At 45.0% G+C, this 13,782-nt stretch overlaps 1 protein-coding gene across 7 annotated transcripts in view; it reads left to right on the forward strand.

Annotated features, from left to right (window-relative positions):
• Positions 1–13,782, forward strand: part of DIXDC1 (DIX domain containing 1) — a 97,527-nt gene that overhangs the window by 48,507 nt on the left and 35,238 nt on the right. For 6 of the 7 annotated variants that reach the window (XR_010147307.1, XM_009424149.5, XM_024347405.3 and 3 more), the window contains 5 exons: positions 5,217–5,329; positions 6,819–6,967; positions 9,716–9,805; positions 11,358–11,411; positions 13,496–13,546. Coding sequence is in view for 6 of the 7 variants with exons in the window: in XM_009424149.5 (XP_009422424.2) it covers positions 5,217–5,329; positions 6,819–6,967; positions 9,716–9,805; positions 11,358–11,411; positions 13,496–13,546 (457 nt within the window). In the remaining variant the exon portion in view is untranslated. Of the gene's footprint in view, positions 1–1,639; positions 2,265–5,216; positions 5,330–6,818; positions 6,968–9,715; positions 9,806–11,357; positions 11,412–13,495; positions 13,547–13,782 lie in introns of those variants that run through there. The other variant, XM_001145139.7, reaches the window with a different exon arrangement.

Genomic DNA, 13,782 nt, shown 5'->3' on the forward strand with positions numbered 1-13,782 from the left:
AGAGCCAAGTACAGAGACCAAAACAGGATACAGTGCCCTAATAAAAACCTTATCAGTGGCAGAAAAAAGATTACTTTACTGGCTCATGTAAATTGTGCTTCTATAAACACTCCCCAGATCATGTTTTTACTAACTTCATTTTGTTGCTGAATCATAATTTATGCTCTAATGACCTTTTCTTTCCTATCCCAACCCTGTGTAATCTGCTCTATTTAGGGCTAATTGTTCCTTGTCTTGTATGTATGTTATGTGTCCTTGTTTTCTTCCTCCTATTTTTTTTCTCATAAAACTCCATCCTATTTTAATGCACATTTCCTAATTTATTGAGGTCATATGGAACTCTTTCTAGTATTTTAATATACTGGTAAACTTGCTAACTTTTTACCTTTTTTACATTTAATAGGTGTGCTCTTTCTTACTTATAAAATTCACATAACATAAAATTAACCATTAAACATTATAAAGTGTACAATTCAGTGGCATTTAGTATCTTCATAATGTGGTGCGACCATCACCTCTATCCACTCAGAAGACATCTTCATCACCCCAAAAGGAAGCCCTGCACCCATTAAGCAGCAGGTGTGCTTTTAATGAGAATCTAAATCATTTCTTCCTTGCTTGCTGCTTAGGTTATCACCTGGAGCGGAATTACAGGATGTTTTGTTGTATTGCTTCCTGCACTTCTGCAGGCCTTTCACTCTTCTGAGCCTGATAGTGCCTGCTAGAGTTGGTGGTAGGAGGAAGAGTGGATTTCTTCCTGAGGGCACCTGCTTTCTCCTCCAAGGCAGGAGGACTGAGGGGAGGGCTGTGAGACTGTGAATGTGTGAATGAGGGGCCCACCGGCTATCAGGCTGCAGTGAGCTAATGGTGACAGTTTTCTAGGAGAGGGGCCAGAGGAGAATTGTTTGCTTTACCCTGTTTTTCACTACTGGATTTTGACATTTTCTTCTAATGCTGACCCCTCATCCAGCTCTTTGGCATGCTGGGTTAGTAGCTGCCTTTTCCTCAGTGAGCCCCTGGGGAAGGAGAGGGCTTCTTGTGGCTATCTGGAACCCAGCAGGTTCCCGCACATTCTGAGCCCTCGCCCCCAGGGAGCCCACTTAGTGGCTCTGTGACCCATGAAGAGCCCAGGAGCCCCCAGATGTGGCTTGCTTAGGACGGGAGTGGCTCAGAAGGAAGGATAGCCCCTGGGTGTCTCATTCCCTGCCACTGCTCCTCCGGAGACGCCCTGGGGAAGCCCTGCCAGCCTGTTGCTCCGAAAACCGCATACCAGCCTCACATTGTAGCCAAGCAAAATGATCCTTAGTTGGTTAAAAAGAACACACGAAACGCCAGAGGGGAAGGTGGGAGGGGATAGGTGCTCGGCGAATTTTCCTGGGGAGCGTCAGAGTCTCCACCACGAGGAGCGGCCAGAGCCCCATGCGGGCCTGACCTGTCCGACCGACCCCTCGTCCACAAAGGGAGGGCTCAGAGTGGAGAAGGCAAGGTTTTTGGTGCGGGGCTCCCCAGCACTCAGACCACTAGAGCCCTCCTCGTGATTCTGCCGATACGCAGCTCTTCCCCTGCCTATCCTGAGGCTCCCAATCTCCTCTCCTCGCATCCCCCAACCCCTCGTCGACGTCCCCACCCCCACCTCCACCCCGCCCAGCCCCGCCCCTGGCCCGCACCCTCAACCTCCGTCCAGAGCGGTCGGTTGGCCAGCGGAGCTGGCTTGGGTCGGACCCGGCTGCCTCGCCGCGTGTGACAGCCCAGGGAGGGAGCAGAGGGTGGGGCGGGGAGGGATCCGGAAGGTGGCACGGAGTGGGATCGCCGCTGGGGACTCGAGGCGCAGCCTGCGCCGCCGGGAGCCTCCCTCCCAGTGGGAGATGGGTTGAGATGCCCCCGCCAGGGGGGATGCCCGGCACCGTGCGTCCGCGGAGGCCAAGATGCAGCGGCCAGGGGCCGGCAGCCTGCGAGGGGAGGCAGCTTCCGCCGGGGCCGGGCTGCTGCACAGTCTGAGCGGCCGGGACTGCGCGCTTCAGAGCCTGGAGCATCCCAGTCGCTGGGGCCGAGACGCCGCCGCCGCCGTTCCCACTTTCTCCCGCGAGCCGGGCCAGTAGCTTTGCTAGCTGGCCTTCCCGTGGAGGCGTTTTCCAGCCCCAGCGCGGGGAGACATGCCTGAATTTGGGAGCGATGTGACTCTCAGCCTCCCACTTCACCCGGGGACGCAGGCTTGCTGAAGCCCGAGACAGGAGGGGGACCATGGGAGGGACGCAAGTCAAATGGTGAGCTGAAGCCACTCTGGCTTTGGAAGTGGGGGGCCTGGGTGGGAACAGGGGCAGGGCTGGAAGATGCTGTTGGCCAGAGACAGGCGGGGTGGTGGGAGCATTATGTTGGGAGGACCGGCTGCTGACCAGGGGTTATCACTATAAAATACGGTGGGCGTAGGAAGTGGAGCCAGCATGGGGGGGGGGGGGGGGAGAGGAGTAGCCCTTGCGCCTGCCAGGGTCTTTGGTGGGGGAGGGCACTTCATGAGGATATAGAACTCTTCCTTATTGCCTATTACCCGTTTAAAAAAATTAATTTGAGTGGGATTGGGAAGTATCTTTGCTGCAGGATTGCTTGTCTGATAAATTAAGATAGAAGAGCTATTAGACCTGTGGGAATTAAGAAATGTATCAGCCAGACCTGATCAGTCATTCTCTGACCTCAGAGAGGATTATGATGCTAAGTAGGGGATTGTTTATAAAATAGGACTTTTAAGCTAATCAGGGAGGAGCCTGTCATATACATAATTAATTAGCATTAAAATATTTTTTTCTGACCTGGGGCAGAGGATATAATGCATATTCCTTGTACATGAGGTACTTCTTTAGGGAGGCAGCAGGGTGCCTGCTCTGACATGTGCCTCAGGAGTTTCCTGCCTGAGGTCCTTTATCTCTCCACTTGGCCATCGAGTTTCATGGTCTCACCTCTCGGTGGCCTCACATTGGCAGCCTCAATTCAAGAAAGAGAAATGTTGTTTTCCTTTGGCTGCTCTGCCACTCCCCCAGCGGGGATGGATATCCAGACATCCGCCTCCTTCTGCCCTTATATGGGAGATAACTCTTAGGAAGGAGAAGGAGCTGAGCATGCGTCTGTGCTTTTAGGAAAGCAGTTTTCTAGCATCCTAGGTTCACACTGCACCCTCCTCCCCGATTTTGTCTCACACGTACCAACTGTGGTCCAGCAAAGTCAGAGGATGGAACATGTCATCCATAGCACCTTGTCAGATGAGAAAGTGTTTTCTTGTTTCTCAAAGATGAGCAGCTCTTGCAGGCCGCTTTCTACACTTGGATTCCCATTTCTGTAAGAAGGTAAATGCTGAGGCCTGAGCAGGCACAAATCTATTCTCCTTGTGAATGACATAGTACACTTGGATGAGAGCTTTTCAAGCAGCTAATTCATGTTGGCCTGGAAGTCAAGATTGCCTAAGCGGTGAAAGATGAATAAGAAAGTTCTAGAAAGCAATTGCTATTTCGGAATATCACTTCTTGCCACTCCCTACCCCTCCTGCCTGTTTGGTTATAGATCTATAGATATGGTTAAGCAACTTTCTTTAATTTGATATTTCAATTTAAAAGCTTTAAAATGTTTTCTGTGGTTCTAAGAAGGAAGAGAATGTATTTCTAGTTGAGGTCATTCCCAGCAAAGCCCCTAAAATACGGACAGTGAGGAGGATGAGACACTAGTCCTCAGGCTGCCTCACTGCTTTTGAAGTGCCTGGCTACCTCCACCATGCCTGGCTCTTGTTTTTTACTGGATTCTAGGAGGACAAAATGTTAACTCCTGATCGTGGTTGTGAGGATTCGCCTGGGAGACTTCAGGGGCACATTAAGTGGGTCAGTGAATCCTAGCCACTTTCACTGTTGTCTGGGTGATAGATTTGGAAAGAATTCCTGAGAGGGGGCTGGGCCCGGAGACCCCTCAGCCCCTGAGATTCTTTCAGTGCTGATGTTCTCAAAGTGCAGTGCAAAGAGAGATGGCTCGAGACTCCTTTTCCCTGTCACATGGAAGCACCAGCCTCACATTCCCATCTTGTCTTGTAGATTTGCTGTTTTTTTGGAGATTTAAAATTCCACTTCCCTGAAAAATCTGCATAGTTCCTTCCAAGGCTAGTAGTTATATCAGAACTTAAGGGCCAGGTACGGTGGCCCATGCCTGTAATCCCAAGTACAGAGGCTGAGGAGAGAGGATCACTTGAGCCCAGGAGTTTGAGACCAGCCTGGGTAACACGGGGAGAACTTGTTCTACAAAATGATTAAAAAATTAGCTCGGCATCATATGCACCTGTAGTCCTAGCTGCTCAGGAGGCTGAGGCAGGAGATTTGCTCAAGCCCATGAGCTTGAGGCTGCCATGAGTTATGATGGAGCCACTGCACTCCAACCTGGGCAACAGAGTGAGACCCTGTCTCAAAAAAATAAAACAAAACAAAATCTTAAGAATTGTTGAGAAGATTCTGAGGACAATTTGAAAGTATTGTGTCAGAAATATAAATAACTCTTTGATAGGAATAAATCAAGTAAACCCTTACTCCACTATTCCTAGCAGGTCTTTCCCCTTTTGACATATTATCTTCCCCTTGTCATGCTCTAGCTCAATTACTGATATATAACTGCTCCTCTGCCCAGCCTGGCAATGTACGCCCTCCAGCAACTTTTCCCCTTGAACCACCCCCACCCTGTACTCTCCTTTGTGATCAGCTCAGAGCTGATCTGCCATGATAACTTGGCTGGTATTGCCTGTATCTGTGAGAGATCAGTGTTTTGGAAATAAAATTTCCTTCTATCTCCAAAAGCTACTAGACACAGACTGGCATCAGTCTTTGAACGTGGGCCCAGGGATGGTGATGGAGGAGGTGGTGGGAGGTAAAACAAAGCAAAACTTGGAGTTCTTTGAATGCTAGATTACCCATCATTTTGGTGAATCTCTTCTCAATGAATTAGGCTTAAAGGCATCCTTGTTGTGGGAGAGACTTTGTAGGACTAGGTCATTCCTTTATTCAATATTAATTTCATTCATTCAAAAAGTTAATCATTAAATAAATATTTTATTTTCTGTGGGCCAAGTACTGTGTTACCCATGGAGGAGTAAGATGAATAAGAACATGTTCCTGTTCTCAGGAATAAATTATGAAAGCTGCTTTCTGAACAACTCTTCATAATAATCGTTTTTCTTCCTTTTTCTTCAATCACAGCCTGACTTCACCCAGTCCAATCCACAGTGCAAAGAGCGAGTCCATCATAACCCAGTCAGAAGAGAAGGCAGATTTTGTGATTATTCCCTCTGAAGGAATAGAGAACAGAACAGGTACTATCTCTACGCCTGCCTGGGCTGGTTCAAGGAACAGTCAGCTTGAAGAATTTAGAGGTCCCCATCACCAATAAGCTCCCTGGCCTTCCCCATCTCCATGGTCTGTGCGTGCAGGGTCAGCACTAGAGGGCTCTAATGACTTTGAGCCAATTAATGCGGTTATCCTCTTGCAGAATGTCATTTCTGATATCCTAGCTGTCAAAAATCTTGCAGCAGCATAGATAGGCCCTTTCTCAGCTGGCTGCCTATGAATTAGGAAATGACTTTGGGGCACTCAAAAGCCTTACTCAAGTAAACACTTTTATTATTCCTATCTTATACAAATAATTGCAGGACTTACATAACTTAAATTGGGACCAGAAATGCATTGTATGAGCTGAGGTGTCTGTGAGGGCACAGAGAATAGAGAGCAGGTCTATATCAGGCTTGGTATGAAGTTACAGAAAGGACCACAAAGATTTCCCTTTGTTTAGACTTCCATACTCTGTCTCAGTTGCTCTTTATTTTTTCTTACATAGAGAGAAAAACATGCAAGAAGCAAAGTGCAAGACTTAGAATTGTATTTACCCACATGAGTTGTAATGAAACAGAGGCCCTCAGAAGAAAAACTGGAATTGAATTCTTCTGTATTCTGCTCCCCATCTAACCCTGGCATTAGTACCAAAGAGTCAGTCATGTTACTGAGTCAAAACTCCTGAGGCCTTAGAGAGAGAGGGAGAGCATTTACTGAGTGCCGCTCTGGGCCAGGCACCAGCAGGCCCTGCACATAAGTTACCTCATTTAATCTTTGCAGCAACCCAGAGGGGTTATTATATTCGTCTCATGAATGAAGAAACTCACTGAAAGAGTTTATGCCTTTCTGAATTCTAGAATGCATTTTAAATGGCTGTACATACAATTAGGTAGTATAAAATAGACAAGGAAACCAGAGCAAAGAGACCTTAAAGCTAGGAAAATAAAAGTGATATTAAACAGTTTGTACAGGTATGTTTTTATTGGTTTGTTTGCTGTGTGACTCACACAGTATTCTACATGAAAGTGGTCCACTTATGAGTGAGTGCTGAAAGGAATATTGAATTGAAGTCTCCCCTCTAAAGCTTCAGAGTAACCAGTAAGATTTTGTTTTCATTGCATCTGACAGCTCCTCTTTTTGTACCTGGCAAAGTCAGGCTCTTGGAATGCCAGTTCTAAGAATTAAGGGTGAAGTCTGTGTGGCGCATACCAAGGCTCCCGTGGAGGGAATCTTACTACTTCCTAAGTGTTTTAAAAGAGGATAGATTGTTCTAGCACCAAATGAGCCTGAGGCCTGAGCTCACAGCCAATTCTTTAGGCCTCACAACCCCACCTGGTGGAGAGTCCAGTCTGTGCTATGAGAACAGGTTCAGAACGCAGGTGACCTGAACCTGTGAACGCCACCCTGTGAACGCTGTCTGCTGGAAATCAGTTTTCTTCAACATGAACTGTACTCCCTCTTTTCATTTTGTAGAGGGGACAGATTCTCCATTATCTCGAGACTGGCGGCCAGGGAGCCCTGGAACCTATCTGGAGACCTCATGGGAAGAACAGCTGTTGGAACAACAAGAATATTTAGAAAAAGAAATGGAGGAAGCAAAGAAAATGATATCAGGACTACAGGTAGCTCTCTCCCTTGTAGTTTGCCCTTGTTATACCAATTGATTATTAAGTCAGTATTATCAATGGAAAATAAACTGATTTTAGTTTTCTAGGAGGTCAGAACTGAATGAGGAGTTTAGATATAGGGAATAGCACAGAAAGAGCAGAAAATTCCTTATATTTGAATACTTTAAATGGACTTTGTGGGCTACCGTTCATAGCACAGTGCTTAAGATTTCAGCAAGCCCAGGAGCCATTACTGACCCTTATCAAGTCCTTATTGTTGACTCTGTGCTACATAGGTGGGCTTCTACCCTGTATGTGGCTGCAGACTTGCAATTGCAGCTTCCACCAAAGAATGGCACTGTGAATAGTCTGGGATTTTCTTCTAGGAATTCTCTAGCAGGAAGAGTGTAAGAGCCAGTAATGCTGCCAGGTTTCCATTTGAATTTAGCTAAGGGATTTAGCTCACTCCTAATACATGTGCAAATGGATGCCAAGGCATGATGGTCAGGTAGAAGAGGTTTACTTTGAGCAACAAAGCCCTTCAGTTTTTCCTACACCTGTAGTGCCAGCTCGGCAAATCTACCCCAGACTGACTGACCCACTTGACATAGTTCCCACCCTGAGTGACCCCCTCATTCTTGTCTTTGTGTGTCTGTCTCTGTTTGGGGGAGTCCTTATAGTGTGCTGATGACCCTGAAATTGCCTAGGAATATTCCTTTCTGTTTGTGCTGGGAACTGCAGTGCTTCTGAATTGTCAAATATTTATGGATACGTAAACAAAGCCCACATTATGTGTGTGGCTCTGGCAGCCGGCAGGCGGTGGAGGGCGTGCTCCCAGCTAGCCTGCAACAGGGTGGGGACACAAAAGATTCCTAAAGAAAAAAGGAGATTGGTGCTGTGGCAAAGCAATTTGCATAACGTATGCCCCAGGAACTGAGAAGTGTGGGAGGAATGTTGCCTGCGTAAACATTCCCAAAGAAAGTTGTTGGTTTTCCTTCATTTGCTCTGTATTTTTAAAATGGCTGGCTTATGAGGCCTTTTAGATCTCTTTTCTGCCACTCCATTAACGAATACCTTAATGGAATGTTTTTGTGTGTGTTTTACTTGCATAGGAAGTATGTCATGGAGAACTTTGAGATTATACCCAACCAGGTTGTTCCCAGGATAATTTGCATTATATGAACATGGATATTCATCAGTTTGGCTCAAAGTTTGTTTGCGTTTTCTTAGTCTGGGAGAAATTCGATGGCAGATTAGACAGAAAAAGAAGAGAAATGACAGGCAGAAAGTCAGCATCTTAATATTCCCTGCAAACAGAAGAGTTTTAATTCACAGGCACATGATCACAATGAGAATTTGGTTCCATTGTAGAATACAAAAGGGCTCACAGCATCCACTGGGCTTCTTAACTCTTTTTAGTGATTAACAAGTTGCATGCTAAGCCACATCCAAGATTTCTGACTTATTAGTATTCCTTAGTTAGAACCCTTTGAACAGTTTGCTGTTATAGTTGATATTTCCATAATGTTGAACGCCCTTAGCTCCCCACGGCCCTGGCTTCTTATATATGTCTGCACCTGTTGCCATGACTGGTGAGATAGCCAAATTCATTTGACTTACTCAAATTTTATTATAAAATGGGGTCACATTTTTCAGTCTTTCACTGACCTGATAGATACTCACCTGCAGGGACAGATCCATGTTTTGTGAGTCCTCACATATATAATTTGTGTGTGTGCAGGGGGGCTTCTTAAAGAATAAGATTACAAAATTATGAATATAATAATTAGGTATAGGCCACGCATGGTGGGCCACACCTGTAACCCCAGCACTTTGGGAGGCTGAGGCGGGTGGATTGCTTGAACTCACAGGTTTGAGACCAGCCTGGGCAATATGGCAAAACCCTTGTCTTTACTAAAAATACAAAAATTAGCCGGGTGTGGTGGCGCATGCCTCTAATCCCAGCTACTTGGAGGCTGAGACATGAGAATTGCTTGAACCCTGGATTGCAGTGAGCCAAAATCGGGCCACCGCACTCCAACCTGGGTGACAAAGTGAGGCTCTGTCTCCAAATATTATAATAATAACAATAATAATTAGGTATAGGACCTTGGGAGAGGCAATGCATGCGGGGGGCCTACAGCTGGAGCTTTCTTAGCTTCATGGTAAATCTGCCTCCCTATTCCACCTACGTATATTCTAATGAAAACCACCTGGGTCAGGAGCTGAAATGAATGAGGACATCTCTCTGCAAATGTGTTTTCCTTCTTGTTCTATAGAGGTTGCTTTAGGGAGTAAAAATGCAGAATCAGTAAAACAAACAAAAATCAAACAAACCCAAGTGAGTGCTCCAAATATATTCCAAATAATTCATTATAATACTCATTTCTAAGCCATGATGATTCTACACTGCTTTTAGATCATTTTCTCCCTGGTAAAATTGAGTTTGAGCAGCTCCAGTTTGAAATGTGTTGTGTCTCTTTTGAAAAAAAGGTTTGTTTTTAGATTTTCTTCTGGGGCCAAGGCACCTTGAAGCAGAGCAGTCAGGTGTCCAGAGAGCTGAAAGAGCCAGAGCATGGACCTAATGAAAGGAACTAGTCCCAGGGTGAGCAATGGGAAGTATCTAAGGAGCAAAAATTACCAACGAAATTTCTTGAGGAGGCTGAGTTGTGATTTTAACTTGGGGTGAGCTTACCAAGTTCAACTCTGGACTAAGTCATCTGAAGGAGAGTTAAGTTTCTTTCTGCCTTTGTGGTTATTCAGGCCTTACTGCTCAACGGATCCTTACCTGAAGATGAACAGGAGAGGCCCTTGGCCCTCTGTGAACCAGGTGTCAATCCCGAGGAACAACTGGTGAGCTCCATCTTTTGTGATTGGACACTAAATCTGTATGTATTTTACTTGTATTTAGCATTTGACACGGCTGTTCATGCCTTCTTGAAATGCTGTCTTCCTTGACCAGTTCTGGTTTTCCTCCTACATTTTTGACCATTGTTTCCTTCTTCATTCATTTAATAAACAAATATTTATTGAGTGCTGACTATATGCCAGACCCTATTTCAACATGCTGGAGATATGGTAGTAACAAAACAGATCTAAGACCCGACCCTTATGGAGTTTACATTCAAGGTCTCTTTGAAGCTTCTCGTTTTCTGCTTGTGCCTTTAATGTTGGTGTTCCTCAGCATTCCAGTCTAGGCCCTCATGTGTCTTAAACATTCACCTGGGCGGTAGTATCTGCCTCCAGTTCTTCACTCACTTCCCTCTTGCTTCTCATGTATTTATTTCCAGCTCAGCTCTTGCTATGGATTTCTAGATTTATGTATGCAATATGCAACTGCCTACTTATTATCTCCACTTGTAAGTCCCATAAGCATCTCAATTTCAGTGAGTCCTAAATTAAAGTGTTTCTGTCCTCTGCCCAACCACCAAAGCTACTTGTCCTTTTGGATATCTGTTTTGGATACCAAAATGCGCCAAACAGAAATCTGAATATTGTCCTTGAATCCTTTCCCTCTACATACTTCCCTCTACATCCAGTCAGTCACCAAGTTTTACCAGTTTACATTTCTAATTTCTTTATCCAGTTTTCTCCATTCTCACAGCCACTTGAAAATCAAGCCTCCATCCAGTATTCTAACAGCCTTCTCACTGGTTTTCCTGATTCCTCTCCTGTCTTCCTCTAATTAAGTTTTTGTAAAACAGCAAGAATGATTTGCCTTAAAGACAAACTTCATTTTGTAACCCTTCTGCATACAACTTTTCATTGATTACCCATTGCCCTCACTGGCCTTTCTTGATCTCGCCCTGATATTTCTCTCCAAATTCATCTCTTGCCATTTCTTCTTCCCTTTACCCCACCCCCTCCCCTGCACCCAACCCCCACCCCATACTTATTCTTTTTTTTTTTTTTTTTTTGAGACAGAGTCTTGCTCTGTTGCCCAGGCTGGAGTGCAGTGGCACGATCTTGGCTCACTGCAACCTCTGCCTCCCGGGTTCAAGTGATTCTCCTGCCTCAGCCTCCCGAGTAGCTGGGATTACAGGTGTGCACCACCACACCTGGCTAATTTTTGTGTTTTTAGTAGAGATGGGTTTCACCATGTTGGCCAGGCTGGTCTCTAACACCTGACCTCAAGTGATCTGCCTGCCTCGGCCTCCCAAAGTGCTGGGATTACAGATGTGAGCCACCACGCCTGGCCCACCCATACTTATTCTAAGCTTTATCCATATAGATCTACTTGCTACTTGATGCATATACTTACATCAGAGAGCAGGAACTGTTTCCTGTTCTTTGTATCCACAGTACAGAGCTGGCATCTAGTAGTGCTCAATAAATATTTGTTGAATGAGTGGCTCTGTACTTCACAGCATAGGTGCTTAGCCATCTCTGTTTGTCTTATATTCAGATTATAATCCAAAGTCGTCTGGATCAGAGTATGGAGGAGAATCAGGACTTAAAGGTATGTCAAGACATGTACATTTTACCCCTTAAAAACATTATGGGGGCCAGGCACGGTGGCTCACGCCTGTAATCCCAGCACTTTGAGAGGCTGAGGCGGGCAGATCACAAGGTCAGGAGATCGAGACCATCCTGGCTAACATGGTGAAACCCCGTCTCTACCAAAAATACAAAAAATTAGCTGGATGTACTGGCACACGTCTGTAGTCCCAGCTACTCGGGAGGCTGAGGCAGGAGAATTGCTTGAACCTGGGAGGAGGAGGTTGCAGTGAGCAGAGATCGTGCCACTACACCCCAGCCTGGGCAACAAAGTGAGACTCCATCTCAAAAAAAAAAACACCATTATGGGAATATTACACAACTTCAAGAGGGAAAGGGATTTCAGAATTGGAATCTTTCCTGTATCTGTATTATGTCTTTACTTGAAAGAGAGAGATACATCCCAAATATGTCAGGAAGGTAATAGCTTTTTAATCCTGGTGGTAGGTAATAGAATTTCGGTGTCATTATTGGTTGTACCATTCTATATGTTTGCATTATTTCATGGTTTTTATTCTTTAATTAAAAGAAAAAAATGTATCTAATACCAGTACAGTCTTTTTTTATAAATACTTCTCAGAATTCTTTTAGGTCAGTGATTCCTAGCTTTTCTTTTGGTCATAAGTCTATGAGTAAAGACATTAACCCTCTCCCTAGAAGTATGCATGTATGTTTGCACTCATACTCATAGACATGAATTTTGTTTTTTTTTTTTTTTTGAGACAGAGTTTGGCTCTGTCACCCAGGCCGGAGTGCAATGGTGCAGCCTCAGCTCACTGCAACCTCTGCCTCCTGGGTTCAAGCGATTCTCCTGCCTCAGCCTCCCAAGTAGCTGGGACTACAGGCGCCCGCCACCATACCTGGCTAATTTTTGTATTTTTAGTAGAGATGGGGTTTCACTATGTTGGCCAGGCTTGTCTTGAACGGCTGACCTCATGGTCCGCCTGCCTTGGCCTCCCAAAGTGCTGGGATTACAGCATGAGCCACTGTGCCTGGCCGACATGCATTTTTAATAGAGCAACTTTTATTTATTTGTTTTGTTTTGTTTGTTTGTTTTTTGAGACAGAGTCTCACTCTGTCACCCAGGCTGAGTGCCATGGCACGATCATGGCTAACTGCAGCTTCGACCTCCCAGTCTCAAGCGATCCTCCCACCTCAGCCTCCCAAGTAGCTGGGGCTTCAGGAACACACCACCATACCTGGCTAATTTTTGTGTTTTTTGTATAGATTGCTCTCGCCTTGTTGCCTAGGCTGGTGTTAAACTCCTGGACCCAAGTGATTCTCCCATCTTGGCCTCCCAAAGTGCTGGGATTATAGGCATGAACCACTATGCCCAGCCTAATAGAGCAACTTTTGAGCCCATCTGTGGAGTCCAAGTTACAGATCCCCATTTTAGATATGTTAATTGCAAAATCTTGATGTGATACAATAGGAAGAGAAGAGATTGGGGTCTGGGTTATGGTTGTTCCCCTTCTAAAATCTATTTCCTAGTGACAATCGTATACATATATTTTATCTATTGTAAGGGAATGTTAATTACTCAGTATTTCATTATTAGGCTAAATGTGTTTTTGTTTGGCCCACAAAGAACAATACCCTCTTGGATCAGAAACACTCCAACCCTTTGCTAAACATTAAAAATAGGGATAATTATTTAATGACATTGGGGGTAGGCATATTTAGATATGATCATATATTCAGTGAGAAGGATTTAGATTATTATAATTAGGTTTTCCTGTTGGTGAAGATTGCTAAATATAGAAATGAGAGCCTATGGGAATTATGGGGTATCTTCTTTCTTGGCAACTCTTCTCTACCTGAGCAGTTAAGCCTGGGTGCCAACAGGGAAGAACGGAATGGTTCTCTTCTTGTTTCTGTGGATCAGCCTGTACTGCTCACTGAACCAGAGCTGTTTTCTGCCTTAGTAGAGGGTTAATTTTTCACGGAATGATCAACTGGGTTTTGTCCTCTTGCCGACAGAATGAGGTAATGCATTCTGAAGCAACCCAGATGTCACCATCTGATCTAACTATATTTGGTTTGCAGAAGGAACTGCTGAAATGTAAACAAGAAGCCAGAAACTTACAGGGGATAAAGGTAAAAAAGAAGACATTTAATTCTTTAAATAAAGTCTCTGCAATGTAAAGTAGTCTGTTGGTGAGTGGTGAGAGTTGGAATTTTCTGTGGACCTTTAATAGCTCTGTGCTATTGGTAAAGAAAGGGCTTTGTGGGAGGGAAGTGAGACATGTCGAGGAATATACCTTTGTTTTGCTGAGGCTTATTTCTAGTAGTTATGATTCATGTTGCTACCATTTCCATCTGTTCCACCCTGA

The sequence above is a fragment of the Pan troglodytes genome, chromosome 9 (genome assembly GCF_028858775.2).
Source record: "Pan troglodytes isolate AG18354 chromosome 9, NHGRI_mPanTro3-v2.0_pri, whole genome shotgun sequence".
Taxonomy (NCBI): domain Eukaryota; kingdom Metazoa; phylum Chordata; class Mammalia; order Primates; family Hominidae; genus Pan; species Pan troglodytes.